The sequence below is a fragment of the Papio anubis genome, chromosome 13, assembly GCF_008728515.1.
Source record: "Papio anubis isolate 15944 chromosome 13, Panubis1.0, whole genome shotgun sequence".
Taxonomy (NCBI): Eukaryota; Metazoa; Chordata; class Mammalia; order Primates; family Cercopithecidae; genus Papio; species Papio anubis.
In genome coordinates, this window is record NC_044988.1 from 5289026 (window position 1) to 5315978 (window position 26953).

At 38.5% G+C, this 26953-nt stretch overlaps 2 protein-coding genes across 2 annotated transcripts in view; one reads left to right on the top strand and one right to left on the bottom strand.

Annotated features, from left to right (window-relative positions):
• Positions 1–26828, top strand: ASPN (asporin). Its single transcript, XM_009189195.4, has 8 exons — positions 1–278; positions 7572–7854; positions 11709–11821; positions 15961–16174; positions 17503–17613; positions 21979–22072; positions 23092–23230; positions 25545–26828. Exons 2-8 carry the CDS (start codon positions 7599–7601, stop codon positions 25740–25742), a joined length of 1125 nt encoding a protein of 374 aa, XP_009187459.3. The 5' UTR covers positions 1–278; positions 7572–7598; the 3' UTR covers positions 25743–26828.
• CENPP (centromere protein P) overlaps positions 1–26953 on the bottom strand; it is a 270783-nt gene that overhangs the window by 122422 nt on the left and 121408 nt on the right. The window lies entirely within an intron of this gene.

The window sequence follows — 26953 nt, forward strand, 5'->3', positions numbered from 1 at the left end:
TTGGCTACGATACAAACAGTGATGGAAAACACATGAGCAGTAACAAGTTTTAATCTTGCTCCTCAGTACTAACATGGACTAATCTGTGGGAGCAGTTTATTCCAGTATCACCCAGGGTGCAGTCACACCAGGACTGTGTTGAAGGGTGTTTTTTTTCTTTTAAATGTAATACCTCCTCATCTTTTCTTCTTACACAGTGTCTGAGAACATTTACATTATAGATAAGTAGTACATGGTGGATAACTTCTACTTTTAGGAGGACTACTCTCTTCTGACAGGTATGTTTCATGTCTATCTTACATGTACCAATGTATACTTTATAGTCAGTACTAAGGAGACATTAATGTTATTAATAAATGCTTATAAATCATATGATAAAGTCCAAAGCTTATCTCTATAATTTCTTAAAAATCAGCATTTAAATATAAACCTAAATTTGTACCTAAAATTATTCTAGTTTTATGTCTTATCTATAATGAATTTATTTTAAATATAATTATGTGACTTTTTTTTCCAGCTAAGTGAAAACCTGTCATTATGCTTTATCATAAATGTTAACATGATTGATTTTAAAAGTCATTTAAATAAACATCTTGTGTGTTTATCTAGGAAAATAACATTGCTACAATAATGATCATGAAGTTTGGGGATATCACAGCTATATTAAATGAAACAGTAAATATATTTTTCAATATTTAAAATATTGTCGAATGTGTATTTAAAATGTGTGAATTACTGAAATGTCATTTTTACTTATACATTTGAATATTCATATTTTTCCTTGATAAATGTCTTCCTTATTATAATGAAATGGCACTGAAAAGTTTAAATGGAAACCTATACAATTCCAAGAAAGAATACTTATTAGCAATAGTTCAGCTAGCACTATATTCAATATGAAAGATTAGGAAATTTTCACAGCATATATACAGTCAGAATTTAACACTTTCAAAGATTTCCTTTGTCCACTCTCAAAGTAAATTTCTGATTAAATTTTAGATTAAAAAATTTAAGCAATGTATTCAATATTCTACTCCCTAGTAACCTAAATAGTGCACAGCATTCTTTCATGTTAATCTATTCAGAGGTGTGGCACCCAAGAAACAGTGGCCACATGGTGTAGGGACTGAGTCATAAAGAACCTGAGGGGGTTATATTTCCCTAAAAATAAAGTTGTTTAAATCCAAGAATCAAGTTGTTAAAAGAAAGAAATAAAAAAAGAAAGAAAAATCAAGCACAAGCCCACACACATAAAAGGATCCTGATGTTTTTAGTTTGTTTTTTGGCATTAAGGAGTATAGTGTAGTAGTGGAAAGAACAGAGGATATATAGTCTTCTGTTACAACTAACTACTCAATTAAAAACAAATATTCTGATAACTGATCTGAGGTTTGAGACAAAAACGATTAACTTTACAAGTACAAGTCTTGAAGCACTGTGGGAAACATCATAAAAATGGAGAGGGAGGAGATTTTGTTTTTTAAGACAGTAGCTTGGTTGCTAGACATATGGAAAAATTAGTGAAGGGAAAAATTAGTATAAAAGGAAAAACAGCCAGAATGCTTCGTCAGAATGCTAGTTATACTTCTAAGGTAAAATTAACTGCTTTTTAATGAAAGTGCTACCTGTGTCAGTATCCACGAACAAATGGTACTGTGAATAAGTTTCCAAATGCATGCTTGGACTTCTAACACATTTGTTAGCTTACAAGGCTGTGCCTTGATTATATCTGAATTTGGTTTGGATTCCTTCTGTGAAATATATGGAGTGTGTTACATCACATTTATATACTGAAATCTGCTACTGGTACCTGTGAACTGATAGGCATGTTTAAATCAAGGGAAAAGTTGCCAAGCGGGCCTTTAAACATGGGATTTAAAAGCACAGTGACTTATTTACCTAATAATAGTGTCTGAGAGGAAATACCATTTCACTTAGACAAACTTTCCATTCTAAGTTTGTAGACCAGTTAAATGGAAAAAAGAAAGCTTATGTGCTTCTTAAGCTATATTTCCAGTCCATATGTTATGAACTCTTTTAAGACCTTGGCCAAACCTCCTTAACTAGGCTTTTCCAGAGGAAAGTCTGTTTACTGTCTGGAAGTAACTATGAGATTAAAATCCATTTAGGAGGACATGCAGTCTAGTGGAAAGCACAACCAACAAGCAGTGAGGAGGCCAGCCCTCAGCTCCACCACCTCCAGCCAGTTCTGGACACTCATTGCCTCAGCTTTTTCTCAGTAAAAGACGGCCGTGGGGGGAAGGTCTCAAAGGCCTCTCTTAGCTCTAGGCTGCTATGATTTATTAGTAACAGCAGTAGCACTGGAAGAACACTCCAAATAGTATTCTGATTAAGAGAGACTTGAAACCAAAATCCAAAGCTTTCCATGAGTGGAAAACACTGGCAAAACTGGTCTAAATCAGGGAAATATTGAGTATTCCTGAGAAGATTTAATATTTTTAAAGGTTTTAAAAATAGAATAATCTGAATACTGCCAAAACTAATAAAACAGAGGTTATACCTCATTCATAAACTCAAAACAAGCAAAAGTCATATCATTTTAAATGACATATAATATTCTCTACATTCTTTCTGAATAATAAGAAAAAATACTGCTATCTAGGTTTCCCTCCTAGACATTCCATTATTTTCCTATTGGTAAACAGTTGCACACTGAACTGGGGGAGGTTTAGGACCTATCCTTAACTTGTACTTATTAACAAAGTGGTGGAAGAGACCCAGCAAGAGACTCAGGTAAAGAGTGTAAATAACAAATTCCTCATGGAATCAAGGTTGGCCTTTTTTCTTTGCAAGCAACCAGGATACAAGAATGCAAAAGATTAGATTAATTGTATAAGGCTAACAGAAGACAGAACTAGCAGAGAGAAATGAATTTTCCAGAAGGCATTTTTGAGTTTCCATATAAAATAATCTTTCCTAACAGCCATGGATGGGCAACTGTGGAAGATGCTGCCTTGAGGCAGTATCCTCTCCCTGGTGTTATTCAAGCAGCATGGATATGCTCCCTGTTCCAGAAAGTTCTGGAACCTTCACCACCAGGAAGAACTCCTGTTTCAAAGGTCTCCATCTCTTACTCTCCAGGAAAGGGCCCAACTGCTATATAAAAATGGCTGCCTCCACTGCTCAGCAACTGGAATGCTTCCCAACAACTACAGATAATGCTACTGCCTAAAACTTGCAGACAGAAGTCTCCATTTCATATTTTCATTTTACCTCAGTTTTGATTAAAGGCAGTAACTTATCAGTCTCAGAAAAGAGGAGAGACAATGCTGCTCCTGATGCCACTGGGGGGCTGGTCAGCAGGCCTGAGGCGGGGATGTGGAAAAAAGCAGGCCCACTACTGTTCCACTCCCTGCCTTCCCTGCCCTGTGTACCTTCTCCTTCTCCTCTCAACTGTCAGTTCTGCTCCTCACACGTGATCCCGTTCCTCATCCTGAATCTCAACTCAGTACTGTGGAAGCCTCTTTTGACGGTGGCACGAGGCTGAAGGCATCTGGGAAACCATTATGTGGTGTGCAAAGGAGCCGAGGCCAGGCCTTGCTCCCACTGCCAGGCCACAAGGAACACCACCATGTGTTCTTGGCACCCCACTTTGGATCTCTAACACATTCCTGGTGTTTTACTTTTTTTTTTTTTTAAGTTCCATAGTTTTTGGTTTCTGCATTTTGGATATATTATCTGTTAAATAGGTTTTTCCGGTCCGGACTGGGAACATAAAGTCCATATAGTTCAAAGATTCTATGGGAAAATGCTTAAACTAAAACAATCAGGCTGGGTACAGTGGCTCACACAGTGGCACACTTTGGGAGGCCAAGATGGGTGGATCACTTAAGGTCAGGAGTTCAAGACCTGCCTGGCCAACATGGTGAAACCCCGTCTCTACAAAAATACAAAAAATTAGCCAGGCATGATGGCACATGCCTGTTATCCCAGCTACTTGGAAGGCTGAGGTGGGAGGATCACTTGAACCTGGGATGTGGAGGTTGCAGTGAGCCAAGATGGTGCAACTGTACTCCAGCCTGGGCGACAGAGTGACTTCATCTCAAACAAACAAACAACCCAAAAAACAAACAAAACAGATCAACCAACTTAAAAAATAACCTTATCAAAATCTTCATTTCCCATTGACCAGAACAAATATGATTAAGCCTCAAGAAATTGTGAACCCCAAAACAATTTCCCAAGTAGGTGCTACTGTTTGACTTTTGGCTAGAGAGAGGTGAGAATAGTGTGTACGGGAAACCTTTGATTATACCAACTCCTACCAAAAGTGGTAGGAAAAGACAGCAGTATATGTAGTAATAAAGCAAAGAAAATTCTGTTGGCGGACTGACATTTAAAATATTTTAAAAGCAACATAATTAAAAAACTATGCACGGGAAGAAAAAAATGCTTTGCTTATAATCCCATTATCCCTCTTGCCAGGTTTGTATATTCTATTTTAATCTTTTTTTCATATGAATATATGTTTTTATAAATGTCTTTAGTTCTACTGGTCTCAAACAGTAAACTGAGGGTTATGCGTAGACAGACATGGTGAAGAATTTTACTTTCAAAGCTCTGGGTACCACACATCTAGTGTTAAAGCCCCACACCCCTATTCCTACCCAGTAAGTCACAGTATATAAGGTTTACATTGTCTATTTACTAATCTACGCATTTTATTTTTTAGTTTTTCTATTAATGCACCTGACATTCAAGTGTTAACTTTACGATCTCATATTTACCTGACAGTAGTTGATCAGGAGTTGTGGGTTTTTTATTTTTGAGTAGGGAAGTGAGGGAGAGAAGAGGATGGGGAGGAAGGTGTGCTCTACTTTAAGAGATTCAGAATTCTGACAAGTGACACTGCCTGGGGTACAGTGCGTGCTTGGTAAATGCCCACTGAATAACTCCAGCAACCTCAAAGAAAGCCAGAAACAGCACCTCAAATGACATTATAATTCTATAGCTTCTTGTTGCCAAGGTCAGACAAGGTCAAGGGCAGCTGTGCACCTAGAAGACAGAGCTGTAATGCAAGAATGTTACAGAATAAACTGGAATCAGGGGCCAACTTTGATTTAGCTAAGGACCAAGAGCTGACTTTTCTAGGGAATGAGTATTTTGAAGGTTGAGGCAAAGCTGGGCACTAAACCTTAAGGAGTCAGGAGCCACACAACAGCCCTAAGTCAAAACACATAATGAGTCAAAGTCAGATAGCCAGCCAAGGAACAGAGACAATGTGCCAGGGACAAAGTGATATTGAAAAGGAAGCCCCCAGTAACCTTTACCAGGACCCCATACAGGATTCCCAGGATGACTGGAATATGAAACATCAACCTGCCTGCCAGCAGGGACACCCCACACCTGCTACAGAACAGTGGTCAGCCACAGTTGGTGATTTCCACCTGGGGCTCTCCAACAGAAGCCACTGGACCTTGTGTTGCCGGCACAATCTCTCACCCTGTACTGCACAAATCTGACCTCACAATCATTCTATTCTCTACCTTCCAGTCCAAGCTACACAGGTGCTTCTTTATGTACAGATGTATACAGGACAGGAATTTGTATACTGGTTAGATAACAAGAAATGACAGAGTATGCCCAGGAAGCCACAAGATTTCTGGATAAAACAACTGAGTCCCCCCACATGAGCTGGAGCAGAAGGCAGCACAGAACAGGGAGTTGGGACACATGAGCCCTAGCTCTGGCTCCATTTATATTTGGTAGGTGACTTTGGGCGAGTCACTTAAGCTCTTTACACCTCATTTCCTATGAGGGATGAGTCTAGAATAACATCTGAATTGACACCTCCACAAAGTAGTGTACAGATGGGAGGCTAGGGCCAGTTTTGAAATGGGAATCAGGATAGGATTATTAAAATATAAAAAACTCTTGCCATTCTCAGATCTGTTCTGTAATCTCTTTCCTAGCATTAGTGTGGATTATCATAGGAATATCACACATACCTGACCAGTGCCATCCAGCTACCCAGTAGGCAAATGTTCATGCCACCATTTAGATTTTTGGAGCATATGAGGAATTAAATAATCATCAGGTTAATAACTAATGACAGTAGGACATTCTAGCCCTTGTCTGGTGATTAAAAGGACATACCACATATAAATGAAGATATTAATTAAGTTAATGAATTCATTCTTGATTTTTAAATCCAGGAAAAAGCAGGCCCGTGGAGGGATGTTGAAGTTGATTTTTTGGTTCTGGGGAATTGTAACCAGTTGGGATTTGGAGGGGTAGGTCTTCCTGAGGCTGCGCCAATCCCAGCTGATTATGTGTCTTTTGCAGCTCAGCTGCTCTCTGGCACTTGGGCAATGGCAGGCCTGGTGGACTATTTAGGTGACTGTAGCCTGGTGGACTGTTAGGGTCTGCGGAGCCCTCTGCTGTGGTGGTGAGTGGATGCCCTCTTGCCATGACTCAGTTTCACCAGCGAGCATCTCTAGGATGCATCCATTTTGAATAATTCCATGTTTTTAATTTTTGAAAATTTTGAAGAATATACACATTTCACAGATGACAATTTAAAAATTGTGATATGTAAATATGGCAATAAATCTATGCTCTGAAGGTTCTCGTTTGTATAGTTCTGTTTTGTGTGCATTTAAAAAATGCAGCTGAAAACAACCTGGCCCCCCAAAACCAAAACAAAGAAACAGACAGAACTCAGGGGAAAGACGAGTAAGAAAGAACAGTCTGGACATCAGACAGTTTGGATCAAATATTAGACAATGGAACAGATTAGAAGGAAAAATATACCACTTGTGGAAAAAGTGACCAACTATGAGAGTGAGGTTGGGAAAGGTGGAGAGAAATCAGTTAAGGAAAAATTCCAGATGTTGTCTAAGGAGACAATGAAGACACTCCTCCTTCAGGGACACTGAATACATTAAGGCAATAGAAAGATTTTGGGAATACAGAGTTAGGTAAGATAATCTGTTTCTAACATGTTTATTAGCTTTTTCATTATAAAGGTAATACTCATTGCTCATTATGAAAGTTAAAGGAAAAAGGAAAACACAAGTCATCTATGGTTCTAGTAACCAGAGTTTATCATCAATCAGGTATATTCCTGCCAGGTTTGTTTTTGGTTGTTTCTGAGTGTTTGTAAGTATACAGTTTACGGATTTTTTATATTTGCTTTTTTCATTTCACAAAAGATAATATCCCATATTTTAAAATGTCTTTGCAAGCATTTTGTGGGTTCCAAAATATTTCATGGAATATACTCTTTTATTTTACTATTCCCTTGTAACCATTATAATTGTCTCAAATATTTCTGCTATTATACTTCTGTGATGAACATCTTTGTGCACTTTAGAAATGTTTCCTGAGACTACATTCCAAAAAGTAAAATTACTATCTGAAAAACAGAGATATTTTTAGAGTTCCCAATGCACATTGCTGAATTGTCTTCCAAAAATCTTTATAAATTTACTCTCACATTAGCTAAGCAATGGATAAAAATGTCATTTCATTGCACTCTTGCCGGAACTGAGTAATGTATATATGCAGGAATTATATCCATTTAAACTTAATATCCAATTTCTGTTTAGTCCTAGACCGATCTACACTAAGACACCATGAAGGAGTATGTGCTCCTATTATTCCTGGGTTTGTGCTCTGCCAAACCCTTCTTTAGCCCTTCACACATGGCGTTGAAGAACATGATGCTGAAGGATATGGAAGACACAGATGATGATGATGAGGAGGAGGAGGAGGAGAACTCTCTTTTTCCAACAAGAGAGCCAAGAATCCCTTTTTTCCCATTTGATCTGTTTCCAATGTGTCCATTTGGATGTCAGTGCTATTCACGAGTTGTACATTGCTCAGATTTAGGTAAGAATATAAGCCAATTTTGTTTTGAAGAATAATAATGCTATTCTGACCATTTGAAGGATGGAAAAAGTCTTCACAGAAATTTCAAAAATAATCTCACTGATTGTACAAGATTTTTTTCATTTAAGTTTTCAGGTGGAAAGTACAGCAAACCTCAAAGTACATCCAAACTTATTTTTAAAATTAAGAAAATCAGAGGAAAACTAAGGGAATGTTGTACATAGAACATTTTCTTCCCTTCCCCAGTTACATCAAAGCATTTAATTTTAATTCCCTTCAGAGAGAATGGACATCACATGCAGCTCTATCTCAGGGTGTTAGCAGGTTGAGACTGTACTTTTGAGTAAAACTCCATGATAACAAAATAATCTGCGTGTCTAGAACAATGAAACGAGTTACAGAAAGCTTGTGAAATCTCTAATCTAGACCTTTTAAAGATAATGCTTTATTTGCTTTTTAACAATGTGGGTTTAAAACTGCCTAAGAAAAAAGTGGATAAAGTCTTTTTAAAATTTATAATTCTTTGCTGAGTATTTTCTTTAATACTTCTAATGAAGGAGCACTCAAGAGCACACCCATGCCCTGTTCAGGGAGGGGACATGATGGCAATGCATATCAAGAGTTGTTGCCCTCAGTTATTTCCAAGAGGGGACAGCTGAGACTGACCCCACTGTGGAGGGTCAAGGTTTGGCACACAACTCCCACTCAGGGGCTGATGGCCCATCAGGGTCACTTCATGAGTCTATATGAGCAGATGTCTTGAAAAGCATTAGACTTGCTTCCTACTGCCATAGCATTCATGGCAAGAGTTAAAGCTTATAATAATCTACTCTAGAGACCTTAATGAAGTTTGTCATTATATGACAAAATGAGAGGCGAACAAAAAGCATTCAGGAAAAGGGGAGACTAATATGAGCTAGACTTACTAGTAAAGTCTAATGAAATAGGCTAGGAAGGAAATGAGTCTTACGCTTTACCTATGGAATTCTCATGAGAAAGAGATTAAGATGCAAGTACTGTTTGAGAAAACCTGTTCATGCAGAATGACTGTGGAAAAAGCAGCAGGAACAAGAAATGCAGAAGCTGAGACAGATGGTGGGTGCAAGAAGAGGTTAGTCAGGGAATACGAGAACGTACTATTGTACTAAACTGCATCTCAGACAAGAAAAAACATTACCTGCTATCAGTCTGCAGAACGGGTGCATGTTAAAGCACTTTGTAAGCCAAAATTCCAGATAAAAATATGTGTATCTGCTATGACTCCACTAGATGTAAATTGGGTTGGTTCTGGGTAAGATGGCGAATAAGGACGCATTTATCTTTAGTGCAGACCACCCCCACGTGCTAGCCTCCATATGTGCCACGGCAGAGCAGTCATATGCTTCCAACATTTAGACCTTGGATGAGACATTGCATAAAACTGCTCCAGTACACACTTGTCACCAAAGACCTGAGAAGCCCAACCTACCTCATGGCAGGAATCTGGTGTTCCCATCACACAGTCTCCCGAACATTTAGCTTTGAAAAAACTCTAGTAAACAAAATCCACCTAAGGATATCTGTGACAGTCAGACATGCCATCAGCATGCTGCCGCAACCACCCTACCTCCCCCAAAACATGACCATAAAAAGGGTCTGGGCCCTTATCACTCTTCCTCCCTCAGGAGATGAAACTCTTTTCAGAACTTCAGTTTCAACAGGGGCAGGGCAGGAGTAGGTTTGTCAAAATCTGTGTTACTAGGAGGATCCCTTCTGCAGAACCTCCAGTTTCCTATAAGACTTCCACTTCATTTTCTAAAACCAAAATAATTCCCTGTGTTCATAAAAATGGCAAAATAAATCTATTCTAACAAACAGAACTGCCCCTCTACCTTGCTAATTTATCAAGTTAACCCCCTTTTCTTCCCATATAGAGTTAAATTTCTTGTCAATTTTATTTTATTATTATTATTATTACTTTTGTTTTTTGAGACAGAGTCTTGCTCTGTCGCCCAGGCTGGAGTGCAGTGGTGCGATCTCGGTTCACTGCAAGCTCCGCCTCCCAGGTTCACGCCATTCTCCTGCCTCAGCCTCCCGAGTAGCTGGGACTATAGATGCCTGCCACCAAGCCCGGCTAATTTTTTTGTATTTTTTAGTAGAGATGGGGTTTCATCGTGTTAGCCATGATGGTCTCGATCTCCTGACCTCGTGATTCACCTGCCTCGGCCTCTGAAAGTGCTGGGATTACAGGCGTGAGCCACGGCGCCCGGCCTGTTTTATTATTATTATTTTTTTTGAGACAGAGTCTCACTCTGTCACCCAGGTTGGAGTGCAATGGCACTATCTTGGCTCGCTGCAATCTCTGCCTCCTGGGTTTAGGCGATTCTCATGCCTCAGCCTCCCAAGTAGCTGGGACTACAAGCATGTGTAACAAGGCCCAGCTAATTTTTGTATTTTTAGTAGAGACGGGGTTTCACCATGTTGGTCAGGCTGGTCTTACAACTCCTGACCTCAAGTGATCCACCCACCTTGGCCTCCCAAAGTGCTGGGATTACAGGTGTAAGCCACCACGCCTGGCCAATTTTAAAGTATGGAAAGGAAGAGTACACAGAGCTGTAGGATAGAATGTTGATATTCAAATACTAGATTTTCAATTCTTCAATTTTTGGCTATTAAATGTATGACTATACTTCAGGAGTGAGGACGGTTCTATCAAAAGTGTACTGACATCTAGGCCAAGGCAGGAGGATAACTTGAGTCCAGGAGTTCGAGACTAGCCTGGCCAACATGACAAAACGCTGTGTCTACTAAAAATACAACAATTAGCCAGGCATGGTGGTACACATCCTAGCTACTCGGGAGGCTAAGACAGGAGAATTACTAGAACCCAGGGGGCGGAGGTTGCAGTGAGTTGAGATGGTGCCACTGTACTCCAGCCAGGGCGACAGAGCAAGATTGTCTCAAGAAAAAAAAAAAAAAAAGAATTATGTATGAATCAGCATGTGGAAATCAAAGAATTTGCAACTAATTAGAGGAATTAATTAAAGGAAATGGGTGGCAAAGTTTTTGGTAATATACATGAAAAAAATCTAATTTTTCTATTTTCTAAACACAACTTTCTAAGGCTTCTTAAAATGATCAAGACCCGGCCGGGCGCAGGGGCTCACAACTGTAATCCCAGCACTTTGGGAGGCCCAGTCGGGTGGATCGTGAGGTCAGGAGTCTGAGACCAGCCTAACCAACATAGTGAAACCTCGTCTCTACTAAAAATACAAAAATTAGCCAGGCGTGGTGGCACACGCCTGTAATCCCAGCTACTCAGGAGGCTGAGACAGGAGAACTGCTCAAACTCGGGAGGTGGAGGTTGCAGTGAGCCAAGATCACACCACTGCACTCCAACCTGGGCAATAGAGCGAGACTCCACCTCAAAAAAAAAAAAAAAAAAAAGAAAGAAAGAAGGAAAAATTATCAAGACCCATATGCTCCAATTTAGCACTATAACAGCCTGGAAATTTGCAAAGAAAGCTAATATTCCTCAGCCAATGGTACATCAACCGAAGCTGCACCTCAGTGGTTGATCACCTTCTTTCTCACAGCCACCAGGGCAGCTCCAATTTATCACCTTTTATTCCACCTTAGAGGGGATGAGTGGTGACAGCTATACCAATCTAGACACCTTGTAAAAATTAGTAAGTTACTCCAAAGGGTCCTGAGGTCTTCCCCCAAAACAATGTTTTTTTGGTCATCTGTTATGACTGTTAAGTCATGTGTAACTTGATGATAATCATGGGTTTAAAAAAATGTGTTTCTATCATATTAGTAATCTCATCTTCAGCATGATTCTCTACTATATAATATGTTTGTTTCTTTCTAAGGTTTGACCTCAGTCCCAACCAACATTCCATTTGATACTCGAATGGTTGATCTTCAAAACAATAAAATTAAGGAAATCAAAGAAAATGATTTTAAAGGACTCACTTCGCTTTATGTAAGAATATATCCTCATACTTTCAAAGATTTAAGTGAAAACTCTTTGCTATAATGATTAATTATATAATCTTTGCTGTAATGATTAATTATACTATGTTAGTATAAACAAGTATTACTTTTCTGTACGTAAAGAATGACAAAAATCCCTGCATTCAACAGGGTTCTAGTCAATTAAAAATTACAGATTTCATTCAATTAATAGTCTAATTCAATGGATGTTTATTAAATAATAGCCATGTAAAAGGCAGTGGGCTGACCTTAATGGTCCTCAAATAAGCTTACAATCTATTCAGGTAGTAACAGTCACTATACATTAAAATGAACAAGAAAACAATTACTTACAGCAATCATTAGCAAACAGTGTAAGAAATCTCTACCCAAACGTGTGAAGACACCACAAATCTCTAACAGCAGCAGATAGAATATATCTGATTGATTAATATATACACGTATGGCTTCTTTATTGGATCTTTAAAGAGGAAAAGAATTTTTTCTTTACTATATCAGTATCATTTTAATATTCTAGGATTTAAAAGATTACCACTTCCACGTTTAACATTTTGGGCTGGGTGTGGTGGCTCATGCCTATAATCCCAGCACTTTGGGAGGCTGAGGCGGGTGGATCACTCGAGCCCAAGAGTTCGAGATCAGCCTGGGAAACATAACGAGACTCCACCTCTTTAAAAAATATAAAATTAGTTGGCATGGTGGTGGTGCATGTAGTCTTAACTGGGAGGTAGAGGTTGCAGTGAGCTGTGACTATGCCACTGCACTCTAGCCTGGGTGACATAGTAAGACCCTATCTCGAAAACAAAAACAAACCAAAAAACCATTTTGAAGTTTCTAGATTTTAGCAAGTAAAATTTCTGACTTAGTCTGAAATTGAGTTTGGAGGAGCACCTCATTTCCCCCGCCACAGCTGTGGAAGTATCACCACCTCCCCTCAGCACAGCTCCTGCCTCGCTGACTCTGGCGTGGTGTTAGAGGAAGAGCTCTGGTTCTGTATCATCTGAGGCGGTAAGCCAGGCCTGGCTATTCCAGGCCATTTCCCCACACTCTCAGGCTGTGCTGGAGAAAGCAAATTTAAAGTCTGTCATCTCTAGGTAAGCTAAAACTAAGAGAACAGCGTAGAAAATACCATAACCATACTAGCCCCTTGCTACCATGCAGGCCTGGCTCTGTTCCTGTGGCTGAGAGATGAGGGGTCACCAAGCCTCCCTGTCACCCTGGGTCAGTGCAGTGGACCCTCTGGCCCATCCCTTCCTCCATGTCACCCTGGGATCGAGGCATGTATGCTGATCATACTTAAGGCAGACTGAGGGATGCTCAATCCTCGCATTAAGCCTCCCTGCTGTTTTCACTTTCAAAGTGTGCAGGCAGCTCAGATCTGGTAAGGCTCCATATCAATATAAAAGAGCAACTAGAAGAGTGTATATTTATAAGTTAGGTCTCACTAAAACACTGAGACAATCAGAAATGACACAATGGATTCTGCTGAGGATTCACCCAGTCCACCCACTAACTTTAGGCCACAGAATCTTTGGGAGAATGGCAAGGCCATTATTCTACCATCAGAAGTTGGAAATACAGCCTGTTGATGTGTTTACCACTTCTTCAACCCCTTTTCAGCTTAGATAACTACAAGAATAATAACTAATGGCATATTTAATACTGGGGCTATGAAAGTTTTAAATCTGTCATATCATTATTTTATTACATTTTAGGAGCATTCCAGGGACTTAGCCCATATGTATTCTTGTTATTCACCAGGAAATGAGAAACTAAAAGGTATCAGGATCTTTCTTAGACCTACTTGATTTTCTCTGAGAAATGCATGTCAGGTACAGAGCAATGGTGGGGAAGCCCCCAGCTGTTAAGTAGTATTACTGCCAAGCTACTATTACCAGACTGACCCAACTGACCGGGTGTACTAATGTAAATCACTTTTTAAAGTACTTTAAAAAATATATAAAAGTATTAAAAAAAGAATAAAATGCTTTATATTTGAATTGTGGGTATACCATATAATTACAAAACATTTATATAATTATAATATCACCTTATATATGTCTTTTAAGAGACTCAAACTATATTTTAGACATTCTACAAATTCTCTGTGTTATGCTTTAGCTGCTTATTTGGCACTCGGGTTCTTACACAAAGAATGATACAGTTAGAGCAAAATCACTGAACACACTCACAGCCCTCCTAGCTCACTTCCAGCCATTATCAGACACATGTGGCATGAATCACTGTCCTACTACTGAATGTCTAGGTTCTTCTCATCTTCTGTCCTTACACTGTTTGTTAATGATGAATTGGAGGCTCTGTGACCACCAAGTCGGCACTGAGAGTGCAGTTTAACTGGATCACTTAGCCAGCTCACCATGCAGGGCAGTCCACCGGGTGGCGCGGCTCTTACTAGTCCTGCGCAAAACCTCTTACACAGTTTTGTATTCCTTTTCCTTCCTTTTACACAGTTCCAACAACTGCATGTTTTAATCAGGAAAAACAAACTAACAAAAGCCCAATGCACTAGACTTGGATCTCACTGACGCACAGGTTCACTTTGTGGTGGGGCCTCTCTAACCCTCACTTGTTGGGTGGCATAGGCAAGTCACCTTTCTTCACTTTATGCATTTCCTCTTCACTAAAAGGAGAGTAATAATTCCAGCTAAATTTACCTCATGGAGTCAAGAGAGGATTCACAAACCATCTTGATGATCCACCAAGTTGTTAAATTCCCCTCGCCTCATTTTTCAGTGTAACCAAAGGAAAAGAGAAGATACTTTCAGTTGGCATCACACACTCAGAAATGAGGATATTTTACCAGTTGGTAACAAAATGTAGTTTCACCTCTTCTCCTAGGCTTACCCTTTCTCGGTGAAACTTTTAGCAATAGTGATCTATCTGGAATTTCCGGAGGGTGAGAAAAGGAAAGCACAAAGGGCCAAGAGTGAGATGAGGAAACGTGCAGATAAAAGGAGTTTACTGAGCAACCAAAATGTGTATTTCTGCCATGGAAAAACAACAACAATGTGAGTAATACCAGTGAGGCATATTTTTCCAGTCTGGAAACAAAGGGAGATTTTTGTGAAATGAATTTGAGAACAAAATCATAAAATGAATGAATCTAGAGCTGCTCCTTGACAAAATCAGATGACCTGGATTGGTGAAGAGGGACAGAAAGGTCCTGAAGACGCTCAGTGACCTGTCATCATTCTTGGTAAACACAGAAAATTCTCTCTGAATAATCTGGCAATGAGTAAAGAACTGAGCTATGTTCATTTTGCAATGCAAATCGTTATCAGTGTTACCAACATGTCCCAGTTTGCCTAGGACATTCCCAGTTTTGGTTCTGAAATCCCCACATCCCATAATCTCATCATCTGGGCAGACTGAGATGGTTGGTCACCCAAGCAGCCACGCACCCTTGGACATGTTGCAAAGGACTTGGTAGCAGAGAGCACACTCACACTGGTACGAGCTCTTTTTACTCTCTGGAGTTACTAGACCCCCTCTGGAGGATGCTGTCTTATTGCCCTGAGAAATATCCAAAAAACTGATAAGAGATTGAGTCATTTCTCAGGATCCATTACTATCTCTCCAATATGTAAAATATGCCAGAATGCTGAGGGTACTTTGTAGGAGTTTTTTCCTTTCAGGTCTCTGTTCTGGGAGAAATGGTAAACATTAGTAACTATGAAAGTGAGGTTTTCAAAGTAGACAAAATCATGCAAAAGTATATTTGGTGTGCACTAAACATAGTTTCGTAGAGTAAATAGATTTTAAGATAAGATAAAGATAGTATCGTTGGTCACTTTCCTGAAGGGAAATAGGAGGCTGAGTAGAGGCTGAAGCCTTAACCATATGAATGTATTATCTATTCAAAGATTTAAAAGATGCACTTCTATCTAAACCAATGGCACAACATTAATTACTAAAGCTCTGCACTTTTCTAACTCATTAGTAAACATTTTTTTAAAGCTTAGATTGGGCTGGGAAATTTTTTACATGGGTGATCTAGTACACCAATGATATAAATTATACTGATTTCCATGATTGGCTAATCACTGTAGAATACTGGTAAATTAAATCCACTTCCTAATATTGTGTAACTTTCTATGCTTGATCAAGGGTCTGATCCTGAACAACAACAAGCTAACAAAGATTCACCCAAAAGCCTTTCTAACCACAAAGAAGTTGCGAAGGTTATATTTGTCCCACAATCAACTAAGTGAAATACCACTTAATCTTCCCAAATCATTAGCAGAACTCAGAATTCATGAAAATAAAGTTAAGAAAATACAAAAGGACACATTCAAAGGAATGAATGCTTTACATGTTTTAGGTAAGTTTTTCAAATGAATGGGACATCTTGAAATTATAACAAACAGATGTAGAACACTTTATCGCCACTATTAAGAATAATTTCCAAAATTAATGTTTGAATATAATAATCTTTGCCTAGATAAGCCATTTATAAATCAATTAAAATGTCCAACAAAATTTTTAGCACGTAAAGAAAATATGACCGTTGTAATACTGTCTCTCTTTCCCTCAAGAACCTCCTTTGAGGCCAGGCTTGGTGGCTCACGCCTGTAATCCCAGCACTTTGGGAGGCCAAGGCGGGCGGATCACCTGAGGTCAGGAGTTTGAGACTAGCGTGGCCAACATGGTAAAACCCCGTCTCTACTAAAAATACAAAAATTAGCCGGGCATGGTGATGGGTGCCTGTAATCTCAGCTACTCGGGAGGCTGAGGCAGGAGAATTGCTTGAACCCAGGAGGCGGAGGTTGCAGTGAGCCGAGATTGTGCCACTGCACTCCAGCCTGGGTGACAGAGTGAAACTCCATTTCAAAAAAAAAGAACCTCCTTTGAAAGACTTAGCGTGGTTTCTTTTTCTGACCAGACTCTAATTAATAAAATATAAATTATTCGTATTTAATTTAAAGGTAGTATTTTTAATGTATTGCATAAGCTACTCAAATATAATATACAAAATTAGTTCGGATATTATTTAGAATGTGCACCTAACATTTGGTTATCTGCTTTAAGATTATCGATGTGAGGAATTTTTTGTCTTATATTTAAAACTCTACCTGATTTTATTTCTAACACCCATCATATAACCATGCCATCTCCCTATAATATCCATTCAAAATTCATAACCAATAATACTAATTCATTTATTCATTTAATTCAACCAAGTGCCTGGCCTCACTTACTGGCATTTCTTCAAAGTTATATTTCTGCCAACAAAACAATAATTAATAATTGACTTAAAATTTTAAAAAGTTTAAGACACAAAAATGTACACAGAAAAATGTAAGCATTTTGGATTATATGAAGGATGATCTTTTTTGATGCACTATTATAACAAAAAAACCTTAATTGTGCTCATGGTTGGAGGAGAGTGAATATATCACTGATTTGGTAATTCAAAGTGAATAATAGTGAACTGCTCATATATTCCAGTTTACATAATACAAAGCAGTATTTTTCTGTTGCTGACAGAAAGGACAGTAGATAGACAGAAGCAGATATACTGAGTGAGAATGAGCCTAGACGAAGGTCACGCTTCTTGGGATATTCATTCTTGGGATATGTCTCTCTGCACTGCGAGTTTCCTTTATATACAACCTATGTGTGCTAAGTCATGTCATTCTCCTCCGACAGAAATGAGTGCAAACCCTCTTGATAATAATGGGATAGAGCCAGGGGCATTTGAAGGGGTGACGGTGTTCCATATCAGAATTGCAGAAGCAAAACTGACCTCAGTTCCTAAAGGTTTGTATTTACTTTATCTAAGATATGGTATTTTAAAGTTGTCACCTTTCAGTAACGATTAAATCTAATATTGGAAACTGTGCAGTATATACTGCAACTAGAAATCCTTGCACCAGTAAATCTGGTCAATGTAGTCTACACACACATAAAATGCCATATGTAGTGCTTTTTTTTCCTGACAGAATTAAGCCATAATTTTTTTTTACTCCACTAAGAATAAACACTAAGAAGCAATGAATGTTTAATTTTCCTTCTCTTTCCTGACATTTACTCATTTATACCTGTCATTCTGTGAAGTACCTGTTAGAGGTGGGAAATCTATACGGAAGAAAGCAGAGAAAGATAGATGGGGCAAGAGACCCTGTCCCCAGGCATTCAGCCGCAGTTTGAGGTGGAGCCTATGAGGCCAGACTGGACAGCCCCTAGCTCTGGCAGGAATGGCATCCAGCTTCTTCCCAGGTATACCGTGAAGATTAATGGACCAATACACAGAAAGGTTTGGGGACAACATCCAGCAGATAGGAAGTGACCACCTGTGACATAATCATTATCAAGATGAGCACTGTGCTCTTTATCATGGCTTTGTGTGACCCAAGGCTAGCACCTCAAGTAGAATGCTCCTTAAGTCTGCCAGATGGCCAGTGTTCTAACCCATTACTTCCAAGCTCCCTGTCTGATGATTAGCTGCATAGGATTGCCTTTCTTGGAACTCTTGCTCAAAGTCTTGCTTTCCTTATTCCCAACAAGGGCACACGCTCTCTTTGCTTTGATGACTAACTGGGTCAAAAATAACCCCTATGATTAACAACATATTTTTACTTTCCAACAACTCTGTCTTTCAGTATCCATGAGTTAAAGCAGCAACTTCATCACGACCCCCTCTAATCTACTCAGCTGACCCAGAAGATCAATAAAACAAACATACACAGATAATTTAAAAGACATAGTAAAGCTGTTGTTATTAATCAAGAGGTGACCTTTTACTTAGGTCACCTAAAGATCATCTGAAGTAAAAGAGATAATTTTTCTATCCAGGAACACAACAGTTTAATTCAGAACTACACAAATCCAAAAAACCATCTTAGTCTAGCTTTAAAGGAGGTGGATGTTTTTCTACAAGAAATCAAAAATGTTACATTTACCTTCCCATTTTAGAAAAACAACAAAAAATGCAAATGCTATCCAATAAGTTAAACATATAAAATCCCTTTCATATGCTGGAAGCTGACATCCAGTAAAGGAGAGTGAAGACAAGGAAAAGAAGAAGGTAGAGGGACGTGAGGAGGGCAGCCTACAGGGCTGGAGGAGGGAGCTGCTGTTCCAGGCCGCATCTCCTGGCCTGGCCATTCTTTATGTTCACACCAGAAGACTTTCCTACACTGTAAAATTCTCTTTATGTTTCAAAGTGTATCTTAAAAGTAAAGGTTTAACTTCTCATGAAGTTTTCAAGATTCTTTCAAAGCCAAAAGGAATCTTTAGAAATTTAAATTGGAATCAAATCTCTCAACTTAAATAACTATTCCTTCAAATCCCTTTGACATTCAGAATTCACTAACCTGTGAAAGCTGACTGCCTGCGTGGCATAATCCAGTCAGTATTACCCTCTGTGGCAAGATGAAAGGATGTAGATATCCTGAGGGTCTTCACCAGACCCAACAAGTTATCATGTGGACAGGAAGAAAATGTCTTCTTTCCTATTCGTTCAGAAAGTTCTACTGCATAATGATACTGTGTGGGGAAGAAGGGAGACCTGTGTGAAGACAGGGTGGGAATAGAAATTCCGGTACAAAAGTGTGCTAACATTTGTCAGCAGTTACTGAGCTTCTGCCAAATTCACACCTCTGCTCGATTACCCTAGAGGCTACACTTGACTCTTCTCTCTGGGTACCCACCTTCCTCATTTCCTAAGGGACACAACAGTTCCCTCAACTTCTACAAGTCCTCTCCCAGAGACTTTTCCCTTCTGACTTTGTACAACCTATTCTAGAATAGGCTGGCACATTGAATCAGGTATTTTTCCAGTGATTTTTGTATGTATGATGGATCTGCTCAATTAGAATATAATGTCTTTGAGGACAGAACCTTTATTTACATACTGGAGGATCCATATAATCATTCCATAAATACAATTAAGTTCAATTAATCACAATTCAAGAAATTAGAACCTTCTCAGTTTAGAAGAATGATTTTTCTGCTCCCTAGTTTATTTTAAAATTCAAAGTAGATTCTGTTATCAAAATAAATTCAGTCATGAAGACTATTATTGCTATTCATAAGGATGTTTCAATTATCTTCATCAGTCTTTATTGCTAATATAGAAAGGAAATATTTCATCAAGAGTTGAAACAAGGAAAGCATTTTCCAGCTAGCTAACCAGATACTTGGGTTAACAAATAATACTTTGTATATAGGGCTAACAAAATGAGGTTTGATGGAATCTTCTGGTCAGTCCCTTTTTTTCCAGCTTCAGTTCATCTGGGGAGAGTGAGGGTCAGGATATACTCCCGTGAGAAGAGAAGGAATAATTATTCACTGGGCACCTGCCATGTGCGGGGGTACTACAGATACACTTAGTTTACAGAAAACTACTGCTAATTGAAAGAACAGAGCCAGGCACAGTGGTTCATGCCTGTAATCCCAGCATTTTGGGAGGCCAAGGCAGGCAGATCACTTGAGATCAGGAGTTCAAGACCAGTCTGGCCAACATGATGAAACCCCATCTCTACTAAAAATGCAAAAATTAGGTGGGTATGGTGGTGCACGCCTGTAGTCCCAGCTACTTGGGAGGCTGAGGCAAGAGAATCAGTTGAACCTGGGAGGCGGAGGCTGCAGTGAGCCAAGACTGTGCTACTACACTCCAGCCTGGGTGATGGAGAGAGACCCTGCCACAAAAAAAAAAAAAAAAAAAGAAAAAAAAGAAAAAGGAAAAAGAAAACAAAAGGAAGAATAAATACTGCAATGACCTGAACATATCAAACAGAGTAAAAACCCATGTTTATAATCGTGTTTTAAAAAAAAAACAAAACATACAAAAAACCTTAACTGGTCACCTCCGGGCATTGCATGAATTCATTACTTGAAACAATCAAGTTTTGCTGCCTTTTCTGTAAAAATAATCTTACAAAGTAACCAAATAATTAATGAAAGAAAATTCTTTATAGAAGAGTTCCAACTAATAAATCCATAAAGAATGACATCAGGAAGTCACCATTTTCCAATTCCTAATGAGAGAATGGATCTAGGCAACAATCGTGCATGAATGCTAAGACCTTCAGGTGAAAGGCTGATTTACTTCTATCTGAATGCATCTCTGGATCTGACTACCAGGGCACAGGAAGAAGTTAAAGGATTCTGATAAATGATATTACATGGAAGCTGTCAGCCAAATCCACAAGAGGAGTGTCTCAAACAAATTAATAATATAGAAATAAATCAACAGAAGAGGGAGAAAAAAGGAGTATGTTGTACATTAAGAGAGATTTCAAGAGCGATAAGAAACAAATGTATTCTGTAAACTTCATTTAATCCTAACTTGAACAAATCAACTGTAAAATGACATATTTGAGACAACTGGGGAAACTTTACTATATTAGATGACAGTAAAAAATTTATTAATTTTGTTAGATGTGATATTAACAGGGTGGTTATGTTAAAGAAAAAAAAAAAAAAAAAGATGACCTTATCAGTTACAGACATCCAGTTGAAGAATTTATAGATGAAATGACATTATGTATAAGATTTGACTTTAAATACTCCAGCAAAAGAAATGTGGCAAAATAAAAACAGATTAACAAGTCAATAAATAATTAATAGAGGAGATGAAACAAGATAGGAAAAATGGAGATAACTGTTGAAGCTGAGCATGGTGGTTCATAATACTAGTTTCTATTTTTATGAATGGTTACAATTTTACCATAAGAAGTAGTTAATAAATACTAGGTATCAGGCCGGGTGTGGTGGCTCAAGCCTGTAATCCCAGCACTTTGGGAGGCCGAGGCGGGTGGATCACCTGAGGTCAGGGGTTTGAAACCAGCCTGGCCAACATGGTGAAACCCCATCTCTACTAAGAAATACAAAAAATTAGCCAGTTATGGTGGTGTGTACCTGTAATCCCAGCTACTCAGGAGGCTGAGGCAGAAGAACTGCTTGAACCCGGGAGATGGAGGTTGCAGTAAGCCGATATTGCAGCACTGCACTCCATCCTGGGCAACAAGAGTGAAACTTGGTCTCAAAAAAAAAAAAAAAAAAAAAGAGCAAGTACCTAAAAAGTTGCCTAAATCCATAATCTGAAACTTGAAAAGTAAACAAATAATCAATGGGGCTTGGTTATACTTGACTTAACCTATATCTTTCTCTTCTTATTAGGCTTACCACCAACTTTATTGGAGCTTCATTTAGATTACAATAAAATTTCAACAGTGGAACTTGAGGATTTTAAACGATACAAAGAACTACAAAGGTAAAAATTCCCAAAATTTTAACTTAGAATGATACCTCCTGGAGAATGTGCACAGGGACCCTGGTAGAGATCATTGTCTGTTTAGCCAGCTGCTGCTGGAACTGGAGAGTGTGAAGGGAAAACTAGAAAGAACCACCATTGACCGGGTGCAGTGGCTCACGCCTGTAATCCCAGCACTTTAGGAGGCTAAGGCGGGTAGATCACAAGGTCAAGAGTTCGAGACCAGCCTGGCCAACATGGTAAAACAAAAATTAGCGGCCGGGCGCGGTGGCTCAAGCCTGTAATCCCAGCACTTTGGGAGGCCGAGACGGGCGGATCACAAGGTCAGGAGATCGAGACCATCCTGGCTAACACGATGAAACCCCGTCTCTACTAAAAGATACAAAAAAAAAAACTAGCCGGGCGTGGTGGCGGGCGCCTGTAGTCCCAGCTACTCGGGAGGCTGAGGCAGGAGAATGGCGTGAACCCGGGAGGCGGAGCTTGCAGTGAGCCGAGATCCGGCCACTGCACTCCAGCCTGGGCGACAGAGCGAGACTCCGTCTCAAAAAAAAAAAAAAAAAAATTAGCCAGGCATGGTGGAGGGTGCCTGTAATCCCAGCTACTCAGGAGGCTGAGGCAGGAGAATCGTTTGAACCCAGGAGGCAGAGCTTACAGTGAGCCAAGATTGTGCCACTGCACTCCAGCCTGGGCAACAGAGCGAGACCCCGTCTCAAAAAAAAAAAAAAGAAGAACCAACATTATTACCACCTCTGCTGATAGCGGCAAATCAAGTGAAAAGAAGAAAATGACTTTTCAAATTTCCCTTTTGTTAAATTTAGGTTAAAGAATTTTCTGAAAAAACTGGGAGATGGTTGTTACATACTGAAAATAGGTTATTAAATAAAGTCGTGAAATATCTTTGTCTGAACATATATATAAATAGGACAGGCTTATATTCTAACTAGTTTGTGGTGTTTTCAGCTAACTCTATCACACCTAACTATCTGTGTAAGACTTGATGCATTTTATATCATTTTTAGGCTGGGCCTAGGAAACAACAAAATTACAGATATCGAAAATGGGAGTCTTGCTAACATACCACGTGTGAGAGAAATACATTTGGAAAACAATAAACTAAAAAAAATCCCTTCAGGATTACCAGAGTTGAAATACCTCCAGGTAAAACATTCTACTTGTGTTCAGTAGGTATCAGTATTTTCTTTAGTTTTTGTAACACACTTTAGCATACCTCAAGCAAAGACCAAGTAAGCAGCAAGGGTGATTCACACATAATGACTCTCCAGGTTGCATGAAGTGTTTTAAGAAGTAGGAGAGCTTTAGGAGAATGGTTTCTACATCGGCGTCACAAGAAAGCTCAGGATCCATTTCCGTCAGGATCCAGTTTCCTGTTGAAACTGCTCAGGACATTGTGGCAAAGCCGCCGGCACAGTTAATTTCAGATTTTAGGGCAGGGGTTGCTCTGCAGAGGCAGGACTAGTCAGGAGGACATGGAGCAGGGTCACATGTCCTTTTGATCTGGAAACATTTCTCAAGGCACAGCAAGAGGACTAGGCTCCCAGTATTTTCGCTTTCCGTGTGGTGCCAGGATAGACATGTGTATGTTTTTTTAAAACATTCCAACCAGAATACAGTATATAACCAATTTAAAGTCACCATCTGGAGCATCATAAGTTCCCATTTTGTCGTTTGTTGTTATTCATTATTAGAAATCTTTTCCTTCCAGTTTGACAACTCTTAACTGGCTGGGAGGGGGCACAGATTTCTCAGAGAATCTAATAAAGATTTAAATCTTCCCAAGAACAAAAGTTTTCATCTTCAAAGGAGCTTGAGAACAAAACTGGGCATCAAGCCACTTTGCCTCTTCTCTATTTCTTTCCAATGTACCTTTAAACAAGTTTCGTTCACTGTACTCCTTCGAGATACAAACCATCCAAATGAATGCAATATAGGCAGGTGCTAATCTCAAGGTGACAACTTTTGCTTTGACTTTTCCAAATGCTGCATTTGGATGTCTGTTTAGCCAGTGACTACAACTTGAGTCTGTCCTCTCTCAAGCTGCCCCATCCCTGATGTCATTTCTGCTTCATTTGCTCCACAACTCTGCTTCCAGCTTCTGGTCTCTCTTAAATCTACCTATACTCTTGCTAGCATTAATTAAATGAATAGAATGATAACACAAACAGAAGAACACAAGTCATAAGCATACACTTCAGTGAATGCCCACAAAGTAAACACACTGATGTCCAGCAGGTTTTCATTCCCAGTGAGATCAGTACTATGGTAAACTATACCTTGCACTGATATTGAGCAGCTGGGGGACTGAACACCAAACTTAAATATTTTAGCAATGCCTAGAATTTTCATGATTGGGCTCGTACCAGTCTTACTAAGACATAAAGGCAGAATCTAGAGGTAACAACAGCCAGGGAAGATATCCCACTTTGGCCAGCAAAAGGCTTCTGCTCTTCAGCATACCAAAATGCTGTCAGTGAAGTAGATTGCTTTTATTTCCCAGAAATCTCACTGTTACCAAAAAAGGCCAAAGAAGGAATTAGAAGGGCTGTTAAAGGGAATGGAGGAAAGTTCCTCTATTTACCATACTTTTTGAGTAAGAATTTAACTTAAAAAGACATGTACACGGCCTATAAAATTGTGACTTGTCCACTGGTGTACATAAGATTGATTTCAACTACTGATGCTATATTACAATTATGCATTTAAGATGTTGATAGATCTTTCTATAAAACAACTTACAAAAATTCTCCTTTGGTCACAGAAAATGCCAGCTAATAATTCTTCACAATCATATTGTGAGCCTAATTCTTGCAGCATTAAATTTCATTCTTCTGATCATTTCTAATGTTTTAAATTCATTATTGTAAATATGGCACTGAAGTAACCATATATATATACACATATATATGTATATTTAAAAATATATATATGTATTATATATAAGTAAACATTATGCATGCATGCATGTATGTATGTATGTATGTATGTATGTATGTATCTATCTATCTATCTATCTATCTACTATCTATTGATCTATCTGGAGTGAGACAGAGACAGTGACCCATGTGACCAGGCAGAGCCAGGCACAGTGGTTCATGCCTGTAATCCCAGCATTTTGGGAGGCCAGGGAAGGCGGATCACTTGACATCAGAAGTTCAAGACCAGTCTGGCCAACATGATGAAACCCCATCTCTACTAAAAATGCAAAAATTAGCTGGGCATGCTCTAGGCCTTGGCAGGAGTCCTTCCCCAACACTTTTGTGTACAACACGAGTTTGAGTTGTTATAATAGGTATTTAACATGCATAAGTGAGTACATCTACTTTACCTGGAAATACATTCAAGCCGATGTAAAATAAACAGAGGAATAAACCCATAAACAAATGGCGACTACAGAGTATCTTCCGTTTACATTTACTGGGTATTTTTAATCCTTTCTTTTTTCCTACTACAACAGATAATCTTCCTTCATTCTAATTCGATTGCAAGAGTGGGAGTAAATGACTTCTGTCCAACAGTGCCAAAGATGAAGAAATCTTTATACAGTGCAATAAGTTTATTCAACAACCCGGTCAAATACTGGGAAATGCAACCTGCAACATTTCGTTGTGTTTTGAGCAGAATGAGTGTTCAGCTTGGGAACTTTGGAATGTAATAATTAGTAATTGGTAATGTCCATTTAATATAAGATTCAAAAATCCTTACATTTGGAATACTTGAACTCTATTAATAATGGTAGTATTATATATACAAGCAAATATCTATTCTCAAGTGGTAAGTCCACTGACATTTTATGACAAGAAATTTCAACAGAATTTTGCCAAACTATTGATACATAAGGGTTAAGAGAAACAAGCATCTACTGCAGTTTCTTTTTGCGTACAAATGATCTTACATAAATCTCATGCTTGCCCATTCTTTTCTTTATAACAAAGAAGTAAGACATTCAGTATTTAACACTTTGTTATCAAGCATATTTTAAAAAGAACTGTACTGTAAATGGAATGCTTGACTTAGCAAAATTTGAGCTCTTTCATTTGCTGTTAGAAAAACAATTAACAAAGACAGTAATGTGAAGAGTACATTATACTATTCTTATTCTTTAATAACTTGGGTAGTACTGTAATATTTTTAATCATCTTGAAGTATGATTTGATATAATCTTATTGAAATTACCTTATCATATCTTAGAGTCCATCTTTATGTTTAAAACTAATTTCTTAAAATAAAGCCTTCAGTAAATGTTCATTACCAACTTGATAGATGTTACTCATAAGAGCTGGTTTGGGGCTATAGCAAATGCTTTTTTTTTTTTTTTTAATTATTGTAGCCTGATTTAAAAATCTCTGTAAAATGTGTAGTGTTTATATAAAATCTGTAACCTGCATTTTAATGATCAGCTATTATAAGCTTTTAATAGTATGAAAATTGTTAGGCTATATAACATTGCCACTTCAACTCTAAGGAATATTTTTGAGATATCCCTTTGGAAGATCTTGCTTGGAAGAGCCTGGACACTAACAATTCTACACCAAATTGTCTCTTCAAATACGTATGGACTGGGTAACTCTGAGAAACACATATAGTATAACTGAATAAGCAGAACATCAAATTAAACAGACAGAAACTGAAAGCTCTATATAAATGCTCAGAGTTCTTTATGTATTTCTTATTGGCATTCAACATAAGTAAAATCAGAAAACAGGGAAATTTTCATTAAAAATATTGGTTTGAAATAAAATATTTGTGCTTTGATCTTATTTTTCTTCACTCACCCAGCAACATAAACTATTCTTCAGAAAACTCTAATCTATATATAACATTTTTAGAGCAGTATTAATATAAATTATTATTATTTTTTGTTTT

Excerpts from the sequence above, each read along its gene's own strand:
- ASPN (XM_009189195.4), top strand. The coding sequence starts at position 7,599 with ATGAAGGAGTATGTGCTCCTATTATTCCTGGGTTTGTGCTCTGCCAAA. Across the intron at positions 17,614-21,978 it reads ACTGACCTCAGTTCCTAAAG|GCTTACCACCAACTTTATTG; the intron begins GTTTGTATTTAC and ends TCTTCTTATTAG. Across the intron at positions 23,231-25,544 it reads CAGAGTTGAAATACCTCCAG|ATAATCTTCCTTCATTCTAA; the intron begins GTAAAACATTCT and ends CTACTACAACAG.